Raw genomic sequence first — 26,608 nt, forward strand, 5'->3', positions numbered from 1 at the left:
ACAGACTAGGATAGTCTCTACTGATTGGCTGAGCTACACCAGGTGATGTGATAGCTGCAAAACATTATGAAGACCACCTAGTCGTGCCAGTGGTCATTTGATCCATTTCTGGTTAATGCAATCTTTTGCTATTTTTATCTATTAATCTATGTCATATATATTTCATATCTATCTATCTGCAGTATCTCTCTATCTGTAAATTATTAGGGTTGATTTTATGGCGTATTTAGGGACCTATATTAACTTACGTAAAGTGATATTGTACTTACCCTGGTTTCTTGGGCAATTTTTGAAGAGGAATGAAAGTATCAGATTTAACCTTGTAAGAGTCCCTGCAACAAAATACTATATAAAAAGGATGGAATTTCTAATATCTAGAACACAGAGCATGGACCTGTATTATTACAGTATTGTTATTATTGTCATTATTTTCTGTGCTTTTTTTTCATTTAGTGTGCGTTTTTTCCACTTGCTTTACTTTTTTGTCTTCAGGTTTTTTTTAACACATCAGTGGCTACATGCAAGACTGTCCTGCAAGAAGCAATGATATTTCAGCTGGATTGATCCTAAACACAATCACGGTGAACAAAATCATCCTGGTACAGCAAATATGTAACTACACGAACTAAATATATAAGAAATATAAAACTAACTCTAATTGTGTCTAGAACTAATTTTGGCTGGTGATCTAACCACCATCTACTTTTATAAATGCTCTCTGTGTACGGTATACAGTTGTAGGTTTTTTAAGCATATTGACCTGTTTCTATATGTTTTTTTAGACATGTCTAGCTCTTACATTCACAAAGTGGATAGTTTTTGCTACATATGCAGAAAAGTCACTTTTGTGTACAACTGCAAAACTTGACTACCATGAAAAGGAAAGCCTACAACCTGTATTTTGGCTGCAGAATAGGAGATCAGTATAATATTTTGGTAACACACATAGACTGCAATAGATGTGCATCACATCTTACCCAGTGGTTGCATGGAAGCAGAAATCTATGCCTTTTGCAGTCCCAATGATCGAGAGAGAGTCAACCAATCACACTACCAATTGCTATTTCTACATGGTGCCCCATAAAGAAAGGAGTTTCAAGGAATAAAAAGTGGACTTTACAGTATCCAAACAATTCATTTGCAATATACCCAGTACCACATACAGGACACAGCACATCCAATACAACTTTAGCTCACTTGACGCGGTACCAGCAATACATCTTCAGCTTTCCCTAGCTTATTCAACTATACCCGAATGGACCACAAAGTTACAGCAGGGTGAGGAGAGCCCGGTGAAAACGGCACTTCCATTTATCTCCCTGGAATCGACTTCAGTCCAGACAGAATTATCTACTAGGTCGTCCACCCCCTTCTGGTTATCCTGCCTGTGCACTCGCTGGTGGCCCACTTGACTAATTCATCAGCACCCAGACATTGGCTGATGCTTCCACAGTGACTCATCCACTGGCTTCTCTATTTCATCAGCACTCAGACTTTGGCTGACGCTTCCACAGTGACTCATCCACTGGCTTGTCTTACACATTCCTGAAGACAGAATACTCCACTTCTCGCGTCTGAGTGGCAGCTTCACAGCTCATTTGCAGGACTCTCTGCGCTGCACCAGGAGTCTACCCCCGACTGACTATATTTGGGAAGAACTCTCTCTCTAGTTCCCAGCTACCACTCCTCTAATTAATTTAACACAAAACACATACTTAACCCCTTCACAACCAATGATGCCACATAGGCGTCATGAAAACTGGTGCAAATCTGACCAGTGACACCTATGTGGCGTCATGAATTTAAAGCCCCCCTGCGGGTCGGGTGACCTAGGTCATTGAAAGGTCACCCGACCCGCAGATACAGGGGGCTTTGTTCTTCACCATAGGGGGCGTGGCTTTGCCCCCACGTGACTACGATCGCTCTGATTGGCTGTTAAAAGTGAAACAGCCAATCAGAGCGATAGTAATATTTCATCAATGAAAATTGATGAAATATTACATGTCCAGCTGCTGTAGCATCGGACATGGCTGGTGACAGCGATCCGACCCCCCCACCCGTTAACGGGGGCGATCTGCCCCCGCCACTGAATGACAGCGGCGATGTGCCGCCGCTGTTATCATCTCCCCCCCGCCTTCCCTCCGCTCCCTCGGCTTCCGATCACCCCCCCTCCCACCCCCCGGTACTCACCGAGTGCCGTTATGGCTCCCGGTATCCCACGGTCCCGGACCATGGGCTCCGCCATATTGGAAAATGGCGGGCGCATGTGCAGTGCGCCCGCCGGCTGCAATTTCCATTCATTCATTTTGATCTCTGTGATAAATTCTCACAGTAATCAAAATAGAATGAAAAGTAAATAACCCCCCCCCCCCCGTTTATCACCCCCCATAGGCAGGATCAACTAATAAAATAAAGAAATTATTTTTATTTTTCCATTAGGGTTAGGGTTGGAAAGAAGGTTAGGGTTAGGGTTGGAAAGAGGGTTAGGGTTGGAAAGAGGGTTAGGGCTGGAAAGAGGGTTAGGGTTAGAAAGAGGGTTAGGGTTGGAATAAGGGTTAGAATTAGGGTTAGGGTTGGAATTAGGGTTAGGCTTGTGGCTAGGGTTATGGTTAGGGTTGGGATTAGGGTTAGGGTTAGGGTTGGGGTTAGTGCTGAAGTTAGAATTGTGGGGTTTCCACTGTTTAGGCACATCAGGGGGTCTCCAAACGCGACATGGTGCAACAATTGATTCCAGCCAATTTTGCGTTCAAAAAGTTAAACGGTGCTCCCTCCCTTCCATGCCCCGACGTGTGCCCAAACAGTGGTTTACCCCAACATATGGGCTATCAGCGTACTCAGGAAAAATTGCATGACAACTTTGGGGGTCTAATTTCTCCTGGTACCCTTGGGAAAATAAAAAATTGGGGGCTAAAAAAATATTTTTGTGGAAATTTTTTTTATTTTTTATTTTCACGTCTCTGCGTTATAAACTTCTGTGAAGCACTTGGTGGTTCAAAGTGCTCACCAGGCATCTAGATAAATTCCTTGGGAGATCGTTTCCAAAATGGGGTCACTTGTGGGGGTTTCTATTGTTTAGGCACATCAGGGGCTCTGCAAACGTAACGACGACCGCAGACCATTCCATCAAAGTCTGCATTTCAAAACGTCACTACTTACATTCCGAGCCCCTACGTGTGCCCAAACAATGGTTCCCCCCCATATATGGGGCACCAGCGTACTCATGACAAACTGGACAACAACTTTTGGGGTCCAATTTATCCTGCTACCCCTGTGAAAATAAAAAATTGCTGGCTGAAAATCATTTTTTTGAGGGAAAAAAAATATTTTTTATTTTCATGGCTCTGCGTTATAAACTTCTGTGACGCGCTTGGGGGTTCAAGGTGCTCACCACACATCTAGATAAGTTCCTTGGGGGCTCTAGTTTCCAAAATGGGGTCACTTCTGGGGGGTTCCACAGTTTAGGTTCATCAGGGGCTCTGCAAATGTTACATGATGCCCGCAGACCATTCCATGAAAGTCAGCATTTCATAATGTCACTACTTCCCTTACGAGCCCCGACGTGCACCCAAACAGTGGTCCACACCCACATATGTGGTACCAGCGTACTCAGGACAAACTGGACAAAATCTTTTGGGGTACAATTTATCCTGCTACACTTGTGAAAAAAAAATTGCTGGCTAAAAATCTTTTTTTTGAGGAAAAAAAAATATTTTTTATTTTCACGGCTCTGCGTTATAAACTTCTGTGAAGTGCTTGGGGGTTCAAGGTGCTCACCACACATCTAGATAAGTTCCTTGGGGGGTCTAGTCTCCAAAATGAGGTCACTTGTGGGGGGTTCCACAGTTTAGGTACATCAGGGGCTCTGCAAATGTTACATGATGCCTGCAGACCATTCCATCAAAGTCAGCATCTCAGAATGTCACTACTTCACTTCCGAGCCCCGACGTGTGCCCAAACAGTGGTTCCCCCCCACATATGGGGTACCAGTGTACTCAGGACAAACTGGACAACAACTTTTGGGGTCTAATTTATCCTGGTTCCCTTGTGAAAATAAAAAATTGCGCACTAAAAAATCATTCTTTGAGGAAAAAAAAATATTTTTTATTTTCACGGCTCTGCGTTATAAACTTTTGTGAAGCACTTGGGGGTTCAAAGTGCTCACTATGCATCGAGATAAGTTACTTAGGGGTCTAGTTTCCAAAATGGGGTCATTTGTGGGGGAGCTCCTATGTTTAGGCACACAGGGGCTCTCCAAACACGACATGGGGTCCGCTAACGATTAGAAGTAATTTGCATTTCAAATAGTCAAATGGCGCTCCTTCCCTTCTGAGCCCTGCCGTGTGCCCAAACAGTGGTTCCCTCCCACATATGGGGTACCAGCGTACTCAGGACAAACTGGACAACAACTTTTGTGGTCCAATTTCTCCTGTTAATCCTGTGAAAATTAAAAATACTGTGCTAAAAATCATTTTTGAGGAAAAAAAATATTTTTTATTTTCACTGCTCTGTGTTATAAACTTTTGTGAAGCACTTGGGGGTTCAAAGTGCTCACTATGCATCGAGATAAGTTACTTAGGGGTCTAGTTTCCAAAATGGGGTCATTTGTGGGGGAGCTCCTATGTTTAGGCACACAGGGGCTCTCCAAACACGACAATCAAAAAATCATTTTTGAGGAAAAAAAATATTTTTTATTTTCACTGCTCTGTGTTATAAACTTTTGTGAAGCACTTGGGGGTTCAAAGTGCTCACTACACATCTAGATAAGTTCCTTAGGGGGTCTAGCTTCCAAAATGGGGTCACTTGTGGGGGAGCTCCAATGTTTAGGTACACAGGGGCTCTCCAAACGCGACATGGTGTCCGATAACGATTGGAGCTAATTTTCCATTCAAAAAGTCAAATGGTGCTCCTTCCCTTCCGGACCCTGCCGTGCGCTCAAACAGTGGTTTATGACCAAATATGAGGTATCGGTGTACTCAGGAGAAATTTTTCAACAAATTTTAGGATCCATTTTTTCAGAAAGAAACTGATTATTATCTGACAGAATTGCAGGGGTGTCAATAATTTTGGCCACAACTGTATACTTGTACATATATATTAGGTCTTCCCTAAGTCTTCTCTTTTCTAGCGTAAATAGACCTAATTTTGATAACCTTTCTGGGTATGGTAATGATCCAACTCCATTTATCATTTTAGTAGCCCACATTTGAACCCTTTCAAGTTCAGTAATGTCTTTCTTGAGCACCAGCGTCCAAAATTGCACACAATACTCCAAGTGTGGTCTGCCGAGTGATTTGCACAGAGGGAGAATTATGTTTTCATCTCGTGTCCCCAGACCTCTTCTAATGCATCCCATGACCCTATTTGCTTTGGTGGCAGCTGCCTGACACTGGGCACTCCAATTTAGCTTCTTATTGACTAAGATGCCTAAGTCTTTTTCCATGTCTGATTTCCCCAGCAGTTTCCCATTTAGTAAGTAATTGTGGCATCTGTTTCTCCTTCCCATGTGCATAACCTTACACTTATCTTTGTTAAACCTCATTTGCCATTTTTCAGCCCAATTCTCCAATTTACTCAAATCTGTAGTTGCAAGCTGTCCTCCTTTGTGTTAACTACCTTACATAGTTTTGCATCATCTGCGAATACTGATATTTTACTGTGTAAGCCATCCACTAGATCATTAATAAATATATTAAATAGTAGGGGGCCCAATACAGAACCCTGTGGTCCCCCACTAGTCACCCTGGCCCAATCTGAGTATGCACCATTGATAACTACTCTTTGTTTTCTATCACTAAGCCAGCTACCTACCCATCTACACACATTTTCCCCTAGCCCAAGCTTTCTCATCTTACTTACCAATCTTTTATGTGGGACAGTGTCAAATGCTTTAGAGAAGTTGAGATAAATGACATCCAATGATTCTCCTTGGTCCATTTGAGAGCTTACATCCTCAGAGAAGCTGATCAGGTTGGTTTGACAGGACCGATCCTTCATAAATCCATGTTGATATGGAGCTAAACATTTATTAATATTGAGATATTCCATAATGGTATCCCTTAGAAACCCTTCAAAAATTTTACCCACAACAGATGTTAAGCTTACCGGCCTATAGTTTCCAGGTTCCCTTTTACACCCCTTTTTGAATATTGGTACCACATTTGCTTGCCGCCAATCAAAAGGAACAGACCCTGTTTCTATAGAGTCTTTAAATATAAGGAATAGAGGCCTGTCTATCACATTACTTAACTCCCTTAATACCCGAGGGTGAATGCCATCAGGGCCTGGTGATTTGTCAATTTTAATCTTACTAAGGCGGTTCTGCACTTCTTCCTGGGTTATAGAAGCAACAAGGCACTCTTCAAATGAATGGTAGTAGGTGCATAAGTAGGGTCTCCAGCCCACGTAATATTATGAAAGAACTTGGCACTTCTCCACTTCAGCGGGCACACCGCGGTTTCCCTGATGTCCTCCACTTCAGCGGTCATACCGCAGGATTCTAATGGCTAGAGGAAGCAGCGCCATACAAAATAAGTGACATAGATCGCTACACCAGCGCATTACCTCTCCTTATATCAGATTCAATTCAGAGAAGTTCTGATGAAGATCTGTTTGTTGGATCGAAAACGTTTAACATATACAATTTGGATGCAAATAAAACAAAGGATTTAATCCATTTTGCCATTTGAGTGCCAAGTTCTTTCATAATCTTCCTGGGTTAGGCAGGTAATACTTAATGGGGAGTTTACATTATCACTCTGCATTTCCCCTGGTAAATCCTTTTCCTGTGTGAACACTGTTGAGAAAAAAGTATTTAAAACATTTGCTTATAGTTTGGGGTTTGTTTTACTTTCCTTAGCAATGAGTCTCTCAGTTTCCACTTTTGCTAAATGTATTTGTTTTTTGCACATTTAATTTTTTTCTCTATAACTTTTTAATGCTTCTTCATTGCCTTCTTGTTTTAGCTTCTTAAATGCCTTGTTCTTGTTATTTATTGCCCTTGCGGGCGGGTCGGAGCGTGCGGTGACCTGATCAGCTATGGGTAAGGAGTAGTGTTGAGTATTCCGATACTGCAAATATCGGGTATCGGCCGATATTCGCTGTATCGGATTTCCGATACCGAGTACCGATATTTTTACAATATCGGATACCGGAATTGGAAGTTCCCATAATGCAATGAGCCAGTGTTGTGGCTGTGATTGGCTGCTGAAATGATGTCATCACGATGCACGGTCTGTGCGCATCATGATGCGCGGTCTGTGCGGGCCTGCCGGGGGTCAGTGCGGGCTGCCGGGGGTCTGTGAGGGCCTGCCGGGGGTCTGTGTGTGTGCAAACATCGTCCGATGGGACTACAAGTCCCATCGGGCTATGCCTGCTACAATGACAGTGATTGACACATTAGCCGGATGATAGGACTACTGCTGTCCCATCATTGGCTAATGTGTTGAATGTAAAAAAAAAACAAAAACATACATACTACATATATATAACATTCATACAGCATACATACATACTGTACATACTACATATATACTACATTCATACAACATACTACATACATACTACATTCATACAACATACATACATACATAGTACATATATACTACATTCATACAACATACATACTACGTATATACTACATTCATACAACATACATACATACTACATACATACTACATTCATACAACATACATACATACAACATACATACTACATTCATACAACATACATACATACTACATTCATACAACATACATACATACTACATATATACTACATTCATACAACATACATACATACTACATTCATACAACATACATACATACATACTACATACAATACATTCATACAATACATACATATAGACATACAGTACATATAACATAGAGTACATACTCACCATTACTTGTCACTTTGTTCCCCGAAGCCAGTGTCATCTCACTGTAAAAAATATTAAAATAACAAACAAGCGATATACTCCCTGATCCGCAGAAATCCACAAGTGTCCCACGACGATCTCCTGCACTGCATCACTGAGAGGTTACTATAGTTCACTGGTCTCACTTTATGGCAAAAGCTGCGTGGGAAATTTCTCACACAGCAATGCCAAAAGTGAGACTAGGGACTATTTTTTTTACAGTGGCGGAGGAATACAGTGCGGAAGGATACCTACCTCCCATCCTTGTATTCCTGGGGCCCCTAGAGAGCGGTCGCATCAGCTGATGCTGCTGTTCTTCACGGGAGATCGTCGTGGGACACTCATGGATTTCTGCGGATCAGGGAGTATATTAGTTGTTTGTTCTTTTAATATTTTTTAAAGATGACACTGGCTTTGGGGATCAAAGTGACAAGTGATGGTGAGTATGTACTCTATGTTATATGCACTGTATGTCTATATGTATGTATTGTATGAATGTACTGTATGTAGTATGCATGTTGTATGTCTGTAGCATGTTTTATGTATGTAGTATATATGTAGAGTGTATGTAGTATGTATGTATGTATTTTGTATAATGTAGTATATATGTAGTATGTATGTAGTATGTTGTATGAATGTAGTATATATGTAGTATGTATTTTGTATGTATGTTGTATGAATGTAGTATATATGTAGTATGTAAGTAGCATGTAGTATGTATGTTGTATGAATGTAGTATACTGTATATGTAGTATGTATGTATGTTGTTTGAATGTAGTATATATGAAGTATGTATGTAGTATGTATGTATGTATGTTGTATGAATGTAGTATATATGTAGTATGTATGTAGTATATATGTTGTATGAATTTAGTATATATGTAGTATGTATGTAGCATGAATGTAGTATATATGTAGTATGTATGTAGTATGTATGTATGTTGTATGAATGTAGTATAAATGTAGTATGTATGTTGTATGAATGTAGTATATATGTAGTATGTATGTAGCATGTAGTATGTATGTTGCATGAATGTAGTATATATGAAGTATGTATGTAGTATGTATGTTGCATGAATGTAGTATATATGTAGTATGTATGTAGTATGTATGTATGTTGTATGAATGTAGTATATATGAAGTATGTATGTAGTATGTATGTATGTTGTATGAATGTAGTATATATGAAGTATGTATGTAGTATGTATGTAACATAGTAACATAGTAACATAGTTATTAAGGTTGAAGGGAGACTTTAAGTCCATCTAGTTCAACCCATATCCTATCCTAACTTGCCCTAACATGTATCTTGTATGAATGTAGTATATATGTAGTATGTACTGTATGTTTTTTTTTTTTTACATTCAACACATTAGCTGGATGATGGGACTACTACTGTCCCATCATTGGCTAATGTGTCAATCACTGTCATTGTAGCAGACATAGCCCGATGGGACTTGTAGTCCCTTCGGACGATGCCTGCACACACACACAACCCCCGGCAGGCCCAAACAGACCCCCGGCAGGCCCAAACAGACCCCCGGCAGGCCCAAACAGACCCATGGCAGGCCCGCACAGAGCCCTGACAGCCCGCACAGACCCCCGACAGCCCGCACAGACCCTCGGCAGGCCCGCACAGACCCCCGGCAGCCCGCACAGACCCCCGGCAGCCCGCACAGACCCCCAGCAGGCCCGCACAGACCCCCAGCAGGCCCGCACAGACCCCCAGCAGGCCCGCACAGACCCCCAGCAGGCCCGCACAGACCCCCGAGAGGCCCGTACAGACCCTGCCCGCACACAAAGACATGCACAGTGTCCGCCCACGCACCGCCCACACTCTTCCCCCCTCCCGAACTGGATGTATAAGTAAAGAAAGGGTTTTTTTTAATTCCGATATTTCTGTCCCATTGACTTGAATGGGGTTTCAGGTATCGGAATCGGCGATACCCGATACTTTTTCGGTATCGGTCTGATCCAATACGATCCGATACTTCACGATATCGGATGGTATCGCTCAACACTAGTAAGGAGTGATTATGGGGTTATTACCTAAGGACTGTTTAGCAAAGAATGATTTCATTGTTTTTTCACACCTCACTGGGGGATTACAATATCGATGCTAATCAGTACCTATGGGGCCTCTGAGAGATTATTGCACTTGCTAATTACTTTACCTGGCTGCCAGGCATGCAGCTTTTGTTGCACCTTTGTCTCTTGTTAATCAACACTCTGTTATATGAACAGCTACAAAATAACTGTTTACTATATTAAGTATGTGTTTTGTGATAAATAAAATACTTTTTTTTTTACCTCATTTTGGGAATAAAACTCCTTTTCTCTTTTTGAATACATATGTGTTTAATGGAGTGTTCCATGGGCTAATGCCCTTTTGGTGGTTTGGTGTGGTTGCTGTCGACCATTATTGATTATGTTCATTGCCTTTGAGATTTTGTATCACTCCTCTAATTAACCCTGAAATGTCCTACAAGTGTGCTCTATTATGAGTATGCTCAGTGCCCCCATCTTGTGTCATTTTTACTAACTGCACTGTCCCTAACTTGTAAATCACAATATGGCAATAAACACGTATATACAGCTTTACACACAATTCACAGATACAGTTGTGGCCAAAGTATTGACACCCCTGCAATTTTTTGGTATTATTATCTTCATTTAATTTGTCTTCAATGAAAAAACACAAAAGAGAATGAAGCAAAAAGCAAAACATTGATCTTTTCACACAAAACTCCAAAAATGGGCCAGACAAAAGTATTGGCACCCTCAGCCTAATACTTGGTTGCACAACCTTTAGCCAAAATAACTGTGACCAACCGCTTCCGGTAACCATCAATGAGTTTCTTACAATGCTCTGCTGGAATTTTAGACCATTCTTCTTTGGCAAACTACTCCAGGTCCCTGATATTTGAAGGGAGCCTTCTCCAAACTGCCATTTTTAGATCTCTCCACAGGTGTTCTATGGGATTCAGGTCTGGACTCATTGCTGGCCACCTTAGAAGTCTCCAGTGCTTTCTCTCAAACCATTTTCTAGTGCTTTTTGAAGTGTGTTTTGGGTCATTGTCCTGCTGGAAGACCCATGACCTCTGAGGGAGACCCAGCTTTCTCACACTGGGCCCTACATTATGCTGCAAAATTTGTTGGTAGTCTTCTGACTTCATAATGCCATGCACACAGTCAAACAGTCCAGTGCTAGAGGCAGCAAAGCAACCCCAAAACATCAGGGAACCTCTGCCATGTTTGACTGTAGGGACCGTGTTCTTTTCTTTGAATGCCTCTTTTTTTCTCCTGTAAATTCTATGTTGATGCCTTTGCCCAAAAAGCTCTACTTTTGTCTCATCTGACCAGAGAACATTCTTCCAAAACGTTTTAGGCTTTTTCAGGTAAGTTTTGGCAAACTCCAGCCTGGCTTTTTTATGTCTCAGGGTAAGAAGTGGGGTCTTCCTGGGTCTCCTACCATACAGTCTCTTTTCATTCAGACGCCGACGGATAGTACGGGTTGACACTGTTGTACCCTTGGACTGCAGGGCAGCTTGAACTTGTTTTGATGTTAGTCGAGGTTCCTTATCCAACATCCGCACAATCTTGCGTTGAAATCTCTAGTCAATTTTTCTTTTCCGTCCACATCTAGGGAGGTTAGCCACAGTGCCATGGGCTTTAAACTTCTTGATGACACTGCGCACGGTAGACACAGGAACATTCAGGTCTTTGGAGATGGACTTGTAGCCTTGAGATTGCTCATGCTTTCTCACAATTTGGTTTCTCAAGTCCTCAGACAGTTCTTTGGTCTTTTTTCTTTTCTCCATGCTCAATGTGGTACACACAAGGACACAGGACAGAGGTTGAGTCAACTTTAATCCATGTCAACTGGCTGCAAGTGTGATTTAGTTATTGCCAACACCTGTTAGGTGCCACAGGTAAGTTACAGGTGCTGTTAATTACACAAATTAGAGAAGCATCACATGATTTTTCGAACAGTGCCAATACTTTTGTCCACCCTCTTTTTTATGTTTGGTGTGGAATTATATCCAGTTTGACTTTAGGACAATTCTTTTTGTGTTTTTTCATTTAAGACAAATTAAATGAAGATAATAATACCAAAGAATTTGTGTTTGCAATCATTTTCAGGAAGAAACTGAGTATTATCTGACAGAATTGCAGGGGTGTCAATACTTTTGGCCACAACTGTACAAAAATATGGGACATTCAAATATGGCAATCATGTGCAAGCAAACAGTGGTACCAAACATTTACAGGGATAGGCCCTGACCCTCTTACAAAACCATTCCATCAAAGTTTGCATTCCAAAGTATCACTCCTTTTCTGAGCCCTGTAATGAGCCCAAACAAATTGCACAACACATTTTGGGTTCCATTTTCTCCTGTTACCTTGAGAAAATAAAAAAATTGGGTCTAAAATAACATTTTTGTGGGAAAAATGTGATTTTTTTAATTTTCATGTCTACATTTTAAGCTTCTGTGAAGGACAGTAGGGTTCAAAGTGCTTACTACACATCTAGATGCATTCCTCGAGGAGTCCATTCCATCAAAATCTGTTTCAAAACATCACCGCTTCCTTTGAGCCCTGCCGTGTGCCCAAACAGTGGTTTTTATCCACATATAGGGTATTGGCATACTCAGGAGAAATTGCACAACAAATTTTGGGATCACATTTTTCTTGTTAACTTGTGAAAATAAAATCTTTGGGACTAACAACATTTTTGTGGGAAAAATTAGATTTTTTTTAATTTTCACGGCTCTATGGTATAATTTTATAAACTTTCGTGAAGCACCTGAGGGTTCAAGGTGCTCAGCACACATCTAGATAAGTACACTGAGGGGTCTAGCATCCAAAATAGTGTCACTTTTAGGGAGTTTCACCTATTTAGGCACATCAGGGGATCTCCAAATGTGACGTGGCATCTGCTTATAATTTCTGCAAATTTTGCTTACTGAGAGTCTAATGGTGCTCCTTCCCCTTCCATGCCCTGCTGTGCACGCAAACATTAGTTTTCTTCCACATACTGGGCATTTACAAACTCAGGAGAAATTGCACAGATAGTTGAAAGGTGCAATTTCTCTTGTTACCTTAAATGCTAAATTGTGGGATAAGAAACATTCCTGTGGGAATAATGTGATTTTTCTATTTTCATGGATCAACGTTATAAACTTCTGTGAAGCATTTGGGGATTCAAGGTGTTCATTATACATCTTAATAAGTTACTTGAGGGGTCTAGTTTCCAAAATTATTTCACTTGTGGGTGTTTATACTATTTAGGCACATCAGGGGCTCTCCAAATGGGACATGACCTCTACTAAATTTTCCAGAAAATACTGCATTAAAAAGTGAAATGGTGCTCCTTCCCTTCCGAGCCCTGCCGTGCATCCAAACAGTAGTTTTCCCCCGCATACAGTATGTGGTTTCAACATGCTCAGGAGAAATTGGAAAAAAAAATTTGCAGTCCATTTTTTCCAGTTACTCTTGTGAAAATTAAAGAAAATTGAGTCCAAATTAAAATGTTTGTAAAAAAGCTAAAATGTTAAATTTTTTTTCCACATTTCAAAAATTCCTGTGAAGCACTGATGGCTTAATTAACTTCTTGAATGTGGTTGTGAGTACCCTGATGGGTGCAGTTTTTAGAATGGTGTCACTTTTGGGTATTTTCTGTCATATAGACCCCTCAAAGTCACTTCAAATGTAATGTGATCCCTAAAAAATGGTTTTCCAAATTTTCTTGCAAAAATTAGGAATCACAGATTATATTTTACCCCTTATAACTTCCTAACAAAAAAAATGTCAAAAATTGTGCTGATGTAATTAGACATGTGGAAAATGATATTTTTTAACTATTTTGGGTGACACCACTCTCTAATTTAAGGGCATAGAAATTAAAACTTTGAAAATTGCAAAATTTTCAAAACTTTTGCCAAATTTCCATTTTTTTCATGCAAGTCAAATCAAAGAAATGTTACCACTCTCATGAAGTACAATATGTTACGAATAAACAATCTCAGAATCAGTGGAATACATTGAAGTGTTCCAGAGTTGTTACCACGTAAAGCGACACTGGTCAGAATTGTAAAATTTGGCCTGGTCATGAAGGTCAAAACAGGCTTGGGGGCTGAAGGGGTTAAAGATTAATTTCTTACATTTGCATCTAGACTTTATTCAACAAAACTGCGGAGTAGTGAGTGATGATCACGGTAAGGGCTCATACTCACTTGCGACAGACTTGCAAGAAAACCTGGAACTGCTCCCGGCACTGGGACCGGAGCGTACGGCTGCATAGAAATACATGTAGCCGAACGCTCTGGTCCCAGTGCCGGCGGCAGTGCCAGGTTTTCATGGGAGAGAAAGGTGTGTACCCTTACAAATCAAGTCCTATCAGTTTAAAGAAACACAGCTGGACTCCAATGAAAGAGTAGAACCATCTCAAGGAGGATCGCAAGGAAATGGACAGCATGTGAGTTAAATATGAGTGTCTGAGCAAAGGGTTTGAATACTTATGACCATGTGATATTTCCGTTTTTCTTTTTTAATAATTTTACAAAAATTTCTACATTTCCGTTTATTTCAGTCAAGATGGGGTGCAGAGTGTACAGTAATGAGAAAAAAATGAACTTTATTGAATTTACCAAATGGCTGCAAACAAAGAGTGAAAAATTTAAAGGGGTCTGAATACTTTCCGTACCCACTGTATAATATTTTGTGGTTAGCCAATAAAGGTATCACTCCGAGAATACTTATGTCATCATTGGGCAGAACAGTATTCACGTCGATTTAGGAGGTCAAAATCAGCTGAATCTGACAAGTTTTGAAAATATATAGAACTGTGTAATCAACAAAAATAATGAAATGTAATTAATTAAAAAGAATTAATTAAGCATTATACGTTATTGTGCTATAATAATTACTGATTAGAAGTGGTAGTAGCATTAAAAGAAGTATTGAATAATGATAATAATAATATATTATTAGAAATGAACGGGTCATCACACGCAGGTCACTGCTCTCTGGCCGTGGACAGGAAGTGAGCACATTTTCTGACCTGCCGGATTCTTCATGCTGGCATTCGTTTCGCCAGCCTGGCATGATGTCATCTGTGCAGCATACAGCCCACAGGTGGCAGCCCAGCTAATCAAGCCTGGGATCCCAGAGGATAAGGAAATTTGCGCAGTTCCTGTCTACGGCAGAGAGTGCTGACCTTTGTGAGGCGATCCGGTCATCTCTAATTATCATTATGATTCACTACTACAACTGCTACTACTTTACATATGTTTTTATCACTATACATTGTAGGATAATTATAATTATTATTAGTAACAATAAACACACTGGCGCTAGTCCACTTGAAAATGTGTAGAAGATCCCAGAAGCGGCTGGCGGAAAACAGGCTTTGTGTCGGTGCCTCTTAAAAAAAGCTGAATCAGAAATTGGAAAGGATTCACCGCGCTAACTGGGAAATAAAAAATCCGATTACACGGATACTCACTTAATGGTGTGAGACGGAACCCAAGGTCAGAGGTGAATCTTGGTGTCAGGGATGCTTCACTCTGTTTGGTGATCCGTATATAGGAAAAACTGCTGGATAAAGTAGTAAGAACTTTTAGGATTGTACTGACCAATAGAAAAGGTAGCAAGCTGCTACCTGGACAGATGGTTCTCACTTGAGTATGTCCAGGTCCAAAGGTGAATGATACCGATGTCAGATTTAGGTGACTTTAGATCCAGAATAATCTGATTCTTAACTGGGGATATAGCAGTGACAGTAAGAAGTGACAATGACAAGTTTAGCCTGAGGTAGAGATAATAGTTAAGTTACTGGAAGCTGCACTTACTGTGCAATGGTATAAATTGCAGTATTAAATGATTGATTCCGTAGGCGCGCTGCTGGAAGTGAAGCGCTGAATTAAGGTTATAGATGGGTAGATGAGTAGCAGTCTGTGTCCGCTGATGGAACGAGGTGCTGGGCCAGGAGAGCCTGCTAGTGACCGCTAGTTGATCCAGAAGAAGAGCGGTTGGAGCTCAGGCCCTGTGTGGTAGATGTGAGTGAATGACAGGCTAGGCCAGCTGTGGAAATGAAGTGCTGGGTTGGTGCACTTACTTGGGGTGGCTGGTGCTCGGTGAGGTAGGCTGGGTGATGGTGCTCGGTTAGAGCGCTGGTCCTGCAGCTGCTGTACGTGGAGGACGCCAGCACCTCGCACGCTCCGGACGGAAGCTACGCAGAGGGGCACGGCGAGTGGTGGGGGCGAAGCTTGTGTGACGTCACACTGTAAGCAAGGACTGGGTCGCAGAAGAGGCACAAAACCAACGTGTTTCAAGGGAATACTTCCCTCTTCATCAGGGTTGTGCCAATTGGTGTGCATACCATCCTTTTCTAGCAGCGCTGGATCAACTAGTTCCTCCATCACCTGAACCAATTGTCTAATTGGGCTCCTGAATTAAATCAATTAGATGTGAAATGTGTATCACCTAGATGAGTGCAGGACCCTGGGATTAGTCATTTGTAAGAGGGCAAAATTAAACATACAAACACAAAATAACCCTTCTTTATCCAGGAGTTTTTAAATAGAAAAAATCACTAAGAAGATAACTAGAAAGATGCCTGAAAAGTTATCTTTACATTTAACATGCCTCCATAGGCTATTTAGTATACTGCAATTAGTATGCCCAAATGAGCTGAAAGAGTGAAAAAAATGCGAAAAGCTTCTACATTCATAAATTAGCAAGAACTCTCCTACCTAAGAGGACTTTTTTGTGGAAATATAAAACCTAACTTTTATTAGAAACCCTTGTTAAAAAAGAAAATTGACTGCGTGTAACAGATACATAAAGATGAAATTTAAAAAATACGTATTGTGGTGAGCCAGAAAAATAAATAAATGAATAAAAACCTTTTTATGGTATAGGCATAAAAATTCTCCGCTTGGTTCGGGAACAGAGTGCAATTACCCGACCTTTAAAATGCAGTGTAAATACAATAAAAAATGGCTCGAGGAAAAACGAAATACCGTTATAAGTCGAAAAGGAGCTCAAATGTCTTCAATTCTGAATTCCATTATTTAAAAATCCTTTAAAAAATGAAAGTAAATAAGTCCCTTAAACGCATGGCAAATCATGCGGGAGGGTGAAAAGGCTGGGGAAAAAAAGGGTAAAGGTGAAAAAGGATATAATTAAAAGGCATATACCGTAGCTCTATTTCATGGTTCAGGCCCCTCAGGGCCAAGCTATCCAAAGTATAAATCCACCTTGATTCTACCCGTGACATTGTCTTTAGATAATCCCCCCTTCTGGGGTTAGGCCGAACCACCTGAATTCCTAGAAATGAGACCCCCTTGCAGGATCTATTGTGATCATCCAGGAAATGTCGGGATATTGGGTGTCCCTTGTACCCTTTCTTAATGTTATCCAGATGCTCTTTTATTCTGACGTGCAAGGGTCCCTTGGTTCTTCCTACGTAAATCTTTCCGCAGGGACATTTCAGAATATAAATGACACCAGATGTATTGCAAGTGATGCTATCCCTGATGTAGAATATATTGTTATTAATTGGATCAGTAAAATCCTTACGCAATTGTCTGGGTGTTGCCATCCTAGTGCAACATGAACACCTTCCAAAAGATAGAAAACCCAAAGAATTTGGGTGAGAACGGTCTGATTGAGTAACCTGTTTAATGGAATTGAGCATTTTTGTAGTTGGCGCTAACAAGCGGCCTAGATTTTGGGCCTTCGTAGTATACACGAATCTTGGTCTTTTTGGAAGCAGATCACCTACACATTTGTCACCTTGTAGAAGTGGCCAATGTTTACATAGAATTATATTAAATGATTTGAAACTGAGTAATTATAGGTAACTGCTGAATTTGTTGCTGAATAGTAGGTGTAGTATTATCTTTAGGAACTTTATGGATTAAAGAGGATCTTGATATGGTATGTACCTCTAGATTAGTTTGTTTAATGACTCTGAATTATACCCTTTAGCTGCAAATTGTTCAGTCAAATATTGCGTTTCACTTTGATAGTCATTGATATTGGAGCAGTTCCATCTGATTCTCATGTACTGGCTCTTTGGAATGTTCACTAGCCATGCAGGTAGATGGCAGCTATTGATGTGGATGTAACTGTTTGAGTCTACGTCTTTACGATAACTCTTGGTAATTATTTACCCTTGTTCTACATCAAAGGTTAGATCAAGAAAATTCACATTCGACCTGCTAACAGTAGGAGTCAACTCAAGACCAAAGGTATTGGTATTGAGACTAGAGATAAATGAATGAAAATCAGATATTGGACCATCCCAGACGAACAAAACATCATCTATAAAACGGCACCATAGTTTTAGAGTTTTACATAAGGTGCCGTTGATATAGATGTTTTCATGCTCCCACATGCCCACATACAGATTTGCAAAACTGGACGCAAATCGTGTACCCATCGCGGTCCCGTGGGTTTGAATATAGAACTGTTTCTCATAAATAAAATAATTGTGTATCACAATAAATTCAATACTGTCTATGATGAATTGGATCTGGGATGGTTTATATTTATTCAAGGCGTCAAGAAAGAATTTAGCTGCCTCTTGACCTTTAGAGGGGTCATTGACCGTGTATAATGATTTTATATCCAAAGTCGCCAAAATATAACTGCTATTCCACTTAAGGGTTTCCAGAACTTTCAAGGTGTGAGTGGTATCTTTCAGCAGTCATGCACTTCTGGAGATGTGTATCCACATACTTAGATAAATTAGCAGTTAGACAATTGATGCCGGATATGATGGGCCTTCCCTGTGGATTGTCTGTGCTTTTATGAATTTTAGGAATATGATAAAATGCTGCTATTGAAGGTGTTTTGTTATTAATAAATTGAAATTCCTTTTTGTTCAGGATGCCTGAAGATTTGCCCCAGAGGACTAGTACATTAAGCTTGTTTAAAAATGGAATAGTTGGGTCCGATGGGATTTTTTTATATGTAACTATATCCCCCAATAACCTCATGGATTCATTGTGATATTTTTAATAGTCCTTGATTACGATTCCCCCGCCTTTGTCTGCACGGAGCGCGCGAAGTGCCGGCGTCCTCAACGTGCAGCCGCAGCAGCTGCAGGATCAGCGCTCCATCACCCAGCCTTCCTCACCGAGCACCAGCCACCCCAAGTAAGTGCACCAACCCAGCACTTCGTTTCCACAGCTGGCCTAGCCTGTCATTCACCCACATCTACAACACAGGGCCTGAGCTCCAACCGCTCTCCATCTGGATCAACTAGCGGTCACTAGCAGGCTCACCTAGCCCAGCACCTCGTTCCATCAGCGGACACAGACTGCTACTCAGCTACCCATCTATAACCTTAATTCAGCGCTTCACTTCCAGCAGTGCGCCTAAGGAATCAATAATTTAATACTGCAATTTATACCATTGCACAGCAAGTGCAGCTTCCAGTTACTTAACTATTATCTCCACCTCAGGCCAAACTTGTCATTGTCACTTCTTACTGTCACTGCTATATCCCCAGTTAAGAATCAGATTATTCTGGATCTAAAGTCACCTAAATCTGACATCGGTATCATTCACCATTGGACCTGGACATACTCGAGTACCATCTGTCCAGATAGCAGCTTGCTACCTTTTCTATTGGTCAGTACAATCCTAAAAATTCTTACTACTTTATCCAGCAGTTTTTCCTATATACGGATCACCAAACAGAGTGAAGCATCCCTGACATCAAGATTCACCTCTGACCATGGGTTCCTTCTCACACCATTAAGTGAGTATCCGTGTAATCAAATTTTTTATTTCTCAGTTAGCGCGGTGAATCCTTCCCAATTTATAATTATTATTGTTATCATCAATTTCAATTGATTAGAGCAAAAATATTCAGAATGCCCTGTGCCAGCAGGAACTTCAGTAGTCAGTGGCCACCAGACCTGAGTCCTGAAAACTGCCTCCTACCTTCTGGAATCCTCAGTGCCTCTTCTGATTAGTGGATTCAGTAAAAACTCATTATTGCCGGTCTTCTAATCAAAAGGTGTGCTGGGATACTGGCAGGCAAGAGGAGGTACTTACCTCTAAATGGCAGTAGTATATTATATTATTATTATTATTATTATTTTTATTATTATTAATTATTATTATTATTATTATTATTATTATTATTATCATCATCATCATCATCATCATTATCACTGTTTTTATTTTACTACTACAGATAATAACTAAAATAAAAAACTGGAATAATCAATTACTGCTGCTCGCATCACCTACTTTTTTGATTATTATTATTAGTAAAATTATTATACTTTGGGCGCAGTCAGGTGGTATAAGGTGGACTGAGAGATCAACGCAGTGCCAAGACTGGCTGGTGGCTTTGCCGACCCAAACGTGACACCTTCATGTATTTCCTAATATTTTTGATACTGATAATAATAATAATATTTCTTTGAATACTACGACTAATGTTACGAATAATACTAACCTGATAAATTCTTTTTTCATCTAAATGCCAGCAATTACTCCTTGTGACATAATGCGGCAGAAACTTGTATACAAATACCTGTTCTTTTGGATTCTTGCCCAAATGTTCGGGTTCATAAAACTTCTGCACCGTTAGCACTTCCCTAATAACAATGCTCTCTCCTGGAAAGTGTAGTGATCCAAAATGCTTCTGGCGACACAAATTTTCTGCTGACCCAGGTGAGTTTTCTTTTATTTACACTATGTAATGTAAGGAGCGCTGCACATGGCGTAAAGTGTGAAACAAGCTCTACGAGTAAAGATTTTTTTCTAGGCAACATGATTACAGATGAGCAAATCAATTCATAAAAAATAAAATTTGTTACAAATTTGACGCCCAACGGGGACCGTGGAAACCAGCCTATTCGGAATCCGCATGTGGGCGCTTCCTGGGAGGCTGAATATGCAGAATCCAGGCTGCAGCAGGTGAGAACATTTATTCTTACATTGATTCTGCATCTGCAGCCCCTCTAAGGATGCCTACATATCTCTGAGTAAGACTGTACAACACGGTTCAAAAGAACCCACATCACCAGTGAGTGGTGAGTATGTTCGTATGAGAGTTGAATAATAGAGTAATAAGATAATAATTGTCATCTTTATTATCTGTTAATATGTTCTGGCAATATACTAATATACTAACTGGTTGTGTACTGGTGTACTGTGTAGCACAAAGCCTGGTATAGACTGTGCAGTGTGATTTTGGATTGGCAGTAAATCATATGAGGCTGTATTTGTATAGGGCTGTGGTTTTTGGTTGGTTTGGTTTTCATTGATTCTTGTTGTTTAAGTTGGCTTTGGTGTTCTCAGAGTTCTCAGAGTGTCAGTGGACATGGCTGTAGGTTAAGGTGTCAAATCCAAAGCGCAAGATAGGCAGGCTGTGTGAATCCTTGTATGAATGTCTATGAGAACCTCTGAATGAGATGAGAGAGGAGTAATTGAGTATAAGGGATTTTTCTCTTTGTAAAATCAAATGACCACTGAAAAGTGAAAGAAAAAAATCCCTGAATGAGCACGTATGAATGAATCATCACACATCATTTTGTGTCAAGAGATTGTTACCTTTCATTTTACAGTTATCTGCTCTTACAGCGAAATCCTGGGATTTTGAGGTTTTTTTTGTAGAAATTGATTTTGATTAAGTCTAAAGAGCTACGGCATTCTGTTACTTTATGAAGGACACTACATTCTGATGGGAGGGGGGAATGATTCCGCTGCGCGATTTCCTCTTGCTCCCTGAGGAAGGAGCTGCCCAGCTCCGAAACGCGCGTCGGGGTTGGCCTGCGTGTCTGTCTCCAATTATCCAGGTAACGCTGTTTATGCTTTATATATGTCATCTATTTTTGTCCCTTATCTACTCTCCTGCAGTGAGTTCGGTCGGTCGATATGGCCAGTAATGCACACTTGTGCTTTGTATATATGTCCTATAGCTTTCTGATGACTGACAAACTAACTGCAGAGATTTGTTATTTGATGTGACAATTTCCATCATATGTCACTAGCTTCTTTATGATGGCCGTATGACTATTATTAATTGCTCTATAACCACAAAAACTTTTTGCGTCATTTAATATATGATCAATAGGGATTTTCTTCTTACTTTTTATATTATAGAGTTTTGGACTTTGCAGACAGCACGTATGGCCTATTTCTGCCATTTTGTATGCCTTGACATTCCCCCCTTTTCATGTTAATCTGTGTCAATTTTTGTGATGTATACTAATAAAATACTACTTTTTATGGGTTTTTTGACTGTGGGTCGTCTATTATTCCTTGCTGTTGGTTTTCAATTTTGACAGTTGTCCTTTATAGTCCTGCATATATATATGTGCCCTAGAGGGATATTTCTATCATGTAACGTGGTTAGTATTGGTTACATATATACACATATATATATATTATGCATATCACAATCATATTATATTATCTCTGCTGCGCTCAAGATTCTCTGTGGTTCTGAAATGCTTGCTATTAGATTTGTGCATTTTAAAGCATCGGTACTTAATTGAAGTTAAATGAAATTTGTAAGTTGAAGTTGAAAGTAGAATATGGTGCCTAATTTAGAAGGAAATCGTAAGTGATTGTTTGGGCATAAATGTGTTTGAACCTGCTTCTAGTTGTGTGATTGATTTGCATAGCAAATTGTGGATCAACAAAGGAGGTAGCCGACTGTATGGCTGATAAAGTAGGTTAGAGGCCTATCACACCTGGGCCTTCTGACTTTAGTCAGCGGGTTTTTTTGTTGTGGGTGAGAGGCGAAGGCAAGGAGCCTTCTAGATACACCTTGGCAGGCTCACTCTGACTTGCTATGTGTGGGCTGTAAGACAGAGGTCCAGACACACAGGATGGCATTTCAGAAGAAAGATGAGCTGTCTAAGTTGCAGCAGCCTTCCCACAATCCATGGAGCTGGGCTGGAAAGAAAAAGGCCTATTCCTATTCTAGCCAGCTGATCTAACGGGTGAGAGGCAGAGAGCCTTCTCGTTACATCCTGTAGGTCTACCGGGTGAGAGGCAAGGAGCCTTCCTGCTACACCTTGGCAGGCTCGCTCTGACTTGCTACGTGTGGCCACCGGTAGATAAGGTTAGGCACACTAGAGGGGCATTTCAGAATAAAGGTGAGCTGTCGGGAGAAAAAGGTTGAAGCCATGGGCAACTTTTTCTGTATATGGTCGGTGCCCCCAATGGGATCCAAGACAGCTATGCAAATTGTAAAAGACAGAGAAGGAAGCAGTAAAACAAGTGGGACCAATATTGAAAAAGGCAAAAATACCAGAGTGTGACTGTTTGGATGTACAAAAAGGCACAGACAAGGGAAGAAAATAGCAAGTGAATAAATGGTGTCTGAGAATGTGCAGCAGTATGGAAGGTGTATTATGAATGTTTTGATTGACAAAATTTAACCAGAGACCCAGACAAAACAGATGGACTTGTAAACACTGTGATCAGACTCAGACAAACCCAGACTGAATAGCTACTTGTGTGACCTGTGCTAATGACCTAAGCAAATTGCACTAAATCCTGTCCAGGCAAGATCATATGTAGTGACATAATAGTATGGTTAGTGGGTAGTGGGGACATTGACTTTTCAGGAGTAAGCTGACAGTAGACATCAGACGACCAACCGCATCAGGACCTAGAAGGGTGACTAGAATAAGAAAGATGCAGGTGTATTATCCCTGGAGCTCCTCTGACCAGCTAGCTTTGTTGAAGCAGTTGCCTGACCCTGAAGACCAACCATTCCCGTTTTACAGACACATAAAGGAAGTACAGCAGACATATAAGTGTACCTGGGCAGACCTAGAGAGGTTGGTCAGTTTAAAGGCAGGTGACGTACTAGGACATATAATTAAGACACATACAGATTTGGCAAAGAATCAGGCTTGGGGCATGGATGATAAATCTGCATGGTCTGGGGAGACGTACTGTGAGTCACTAAAACAGTGGGCTACAATGGAACAATCAGACCATTCTGTACTCCTGACTAACGTGACACAGCAAAGAGGAGTGTAGAGATGTACTTTGGACGGTTACAGCTGAAATGGGCATTCATGGGATACATTTGCATAAACCCACTCGATGTTAGAATACTGGTGAATGCATTCATTGACGGTATGAACAAAGACTTACGAGACGCAGTACAGACAGCAAGACCTGAATGGAGATATGTAGATCCGAAAGACCTCCTTAAGGTAGCTAAAGAAGTTGAGCAAGCAAGGACAATAAGACAACCTGTCATGCATGCTGGAGCACAAGGAAAAAAGTGGAGACGTAATAAGGGACCTAAGGACATAGAAACAGTGAGGTGCTGGAATTATTGGTGAGAATGGGCACTATGCCAGCCATTGCAAAAACCCTATAAAGGAGAGTAAGCACACCAATCTTCCACCTCCTCCACATACAGACTAGGAAACTGGCAACCCAGTGACAAATGTGTGCCCTGTTCTTGTCCCCTCCGGACCTGGTCCTGCCTTGATGACTACCATAACAATGTCGGGAGGAAAAGAGGCAGAATTTTTGATTGACACTGGGGCAGCCGGGACTGTGGTACACAAAGATTTGATAATGCCAGACATGATTACTAATGAGATAGTGGAATGTGTGGAGGTAGAGGGGCAAGTGACAGAAGTCCTTATGACTAAACAAATAAGACTAAAATTATGAGATAGCCAAGAGGTGCTTACAAAACTTATTGTTAGTGACAATACCCCTATGAATTTACTGGGAGCAGATGTGCTGAGTGCGATCCAGGCCACCATACAGTACTCTCCTGAGGGTATTAAGCCCCCGTTACACACTGCGATATCGCTAGCAATATCGCTGTAAAGTCACCAATTTTGTGACGTTGCAGCGATATTGCTAGCGATATCGCTGCATGTGATACTTACCTCCGACCGGCTCCCCCGCTGGTTATCGCTGATCGCGCGAGAAGCTCCTGGACTGTTTCTCATCGTCAGCTTCCTGCGGCGCTTCCTGTGGAGAGACGAGCGACGTGCGTGGAGGCGGGAGGATGCAGGATCGCCGCGTCTGACAGGTAAGTAGCGATCCCCGTCCCCAGCGATGTCGCTGGTGAGATCTGCCTATGTGGCAGCTCACTAGCGACCACCTAGCGATGCACCAGCGATCCTGACCGCGTCATATCGCTGGTCGGGATCGCTGGTGCATCGCTAGGTGTAACGGTACCCTTACAGTCACAAGTCCTCTCTCAGATAAACATTTGTGTAAGATTGCGGCAATGGTGTATATGACAAAAGCGGTGAAACTAACACCTGACACCAAAATGCCTGAGGATGAGGAAATGGGACAGGTGCCCAACACTGTTTGGGCAAGGGGAAAACTGATGTGGGTCGGCTGCACATTCCCCCTGTCATGATTAAATTGGAAAAAGAAACCACTCCTCTTTGTTTAAAGCAATACCCCTTGAGCCTAGCCAAATCAATGGCCCCGAGCAAAGATATTAGAGAGTATGTTAAGGCAGGGGTTCTAGTGCAAAGATTTTCCTCCTGCAACACCCCTTTGTATCCCATTACGGAAAAAGGACTCAAGGGTTTTCTGACACTTACTGACAGGTTCATGACTTAAGGGCTATTAATGATGATACAGTGAGTGTGACCTCAATCGTCCCTGATCCACACACAATACTGTTACAGATCCCAGTGATGTCAAAATGTTTTACAGTCAGTGATATAGCAGGTGCATTTTTCTCTGTATCCCTGCACCCTGACTGTCAGTATCTTTTTCCTTTACTCATAAAGATAAAACAATATTGTTGGAGAGTCCTCCCACAAAGGGGGAAAGAAATCCCCTGCCATCTATTCAGCAGCAATGGCAGGGATCCTTGAGTAGTGGCAATCACCTCATCCGCTGATTGTACTATTACAGTACGTGGATGACCTTTTGCTGTTCTGCCTGGACCAGAGGTCCTGCAGGGAAGCCACAGTTTCCTTGCTATGTTTTTTTTTTTTTTTTTTTTTTTTTTTAATCAGAAAAGGGTTGCAAGGTCTGACGTGACAAATTACAGTATTGCAAACAAAAGGTGACATTTTTGGGACATTATATTGCCGAAGGTACCAGACACCTGACTGAAGACAGGAAATAGGCAATTCAAAATCTCCCTCTACACAGGTCACATCAGCATCTACGCACTTTCCTATGCTTAGTGACCTACTGTAGGCCTTGGATAAGGCCTGCTTCACAAATGTTGCAACTGGGTCGCCCTTCCCTGGACTGTGGGGTACTCGGTACCGGGCCCGATGAGCTTCAATGGGAGATGTCACGGCAGCTGGGACCGGGCCCGTGGCCCTGGGCGCCCATTGTAAACAGGGGAAAGTTTATGAGTGGATGATTCGTGACACCACCTGTGGTGTTCGGCAATGTAGATGTAAGCCGACGCTGCAGACAGATCCTCTGGGACAGATGGTGTGGTGCAGCAATGATGTTATAGCCCTCCACAGGCAGGGCTGTAGTCCCAGGGCAGAGTAGGTGAAGAGACACTTAGACGGTGTAGTATCGGGCTCAATGGATGTAGCCGTGCAGGGCGTATTGGCGCAGGAATAAGTGAAGGACACCAGGGCATGTAGTTCCAAAGCTTTACTCACAGTCTGTTGCAGGTACAGGTGCCCGCATCCATGCCGTGTCCTCCAGGTCAGGAGCTCAGCCAACTTCCAGGCAAGA

General features: G+C 41.4%; 1 protein-coding gene across 3 annotated transcripts in view; it reads right to left on the minus strand.

Annotated features, from left to right (window-relative positions):
- The window catches only part of SPATS1 (spermatogenesis associated serine rich 1), a 136,575-nt gene that overhangs the window by 4,108 nt on the left and 105,859 nt on the right, over nucleotides 1-26,608 (minus strand). For 2 of the 3 annotated variants that reach the window (XM_073586591.1, XM_073586593.1), the window contains exon 6: nucleotides 270-332. The exons of the other annotated variant lie outside the window; for it this stretch is intronic. In XM_073586591.1, the coding sequence (XP_073442692.1) occupies nucleotides 270-332 (63 nt within the window). The remainder of the gene's footprint in view (nucleotides 1-269; nucleotides 333-26,608) is intronic. 3 annotated transcript variants of the gene reach the window in all.

This window comes from Dendrobates tinctorius, unplaced genomic scaffold, assembly GCF_039654945.1.
Source record: "Dendrobates tinctorius isolate UK_male_01 unplaced genomic scaffold, ASM3965494v1 ptg000093l, whole genome shotgun sequence".
Lineage (NCBI taxonomy): Eukaryota > Metazoa > Chordata > Amphibia > Anura > Dendrobatidae > Dendrobates > Dendrobates tinctorius.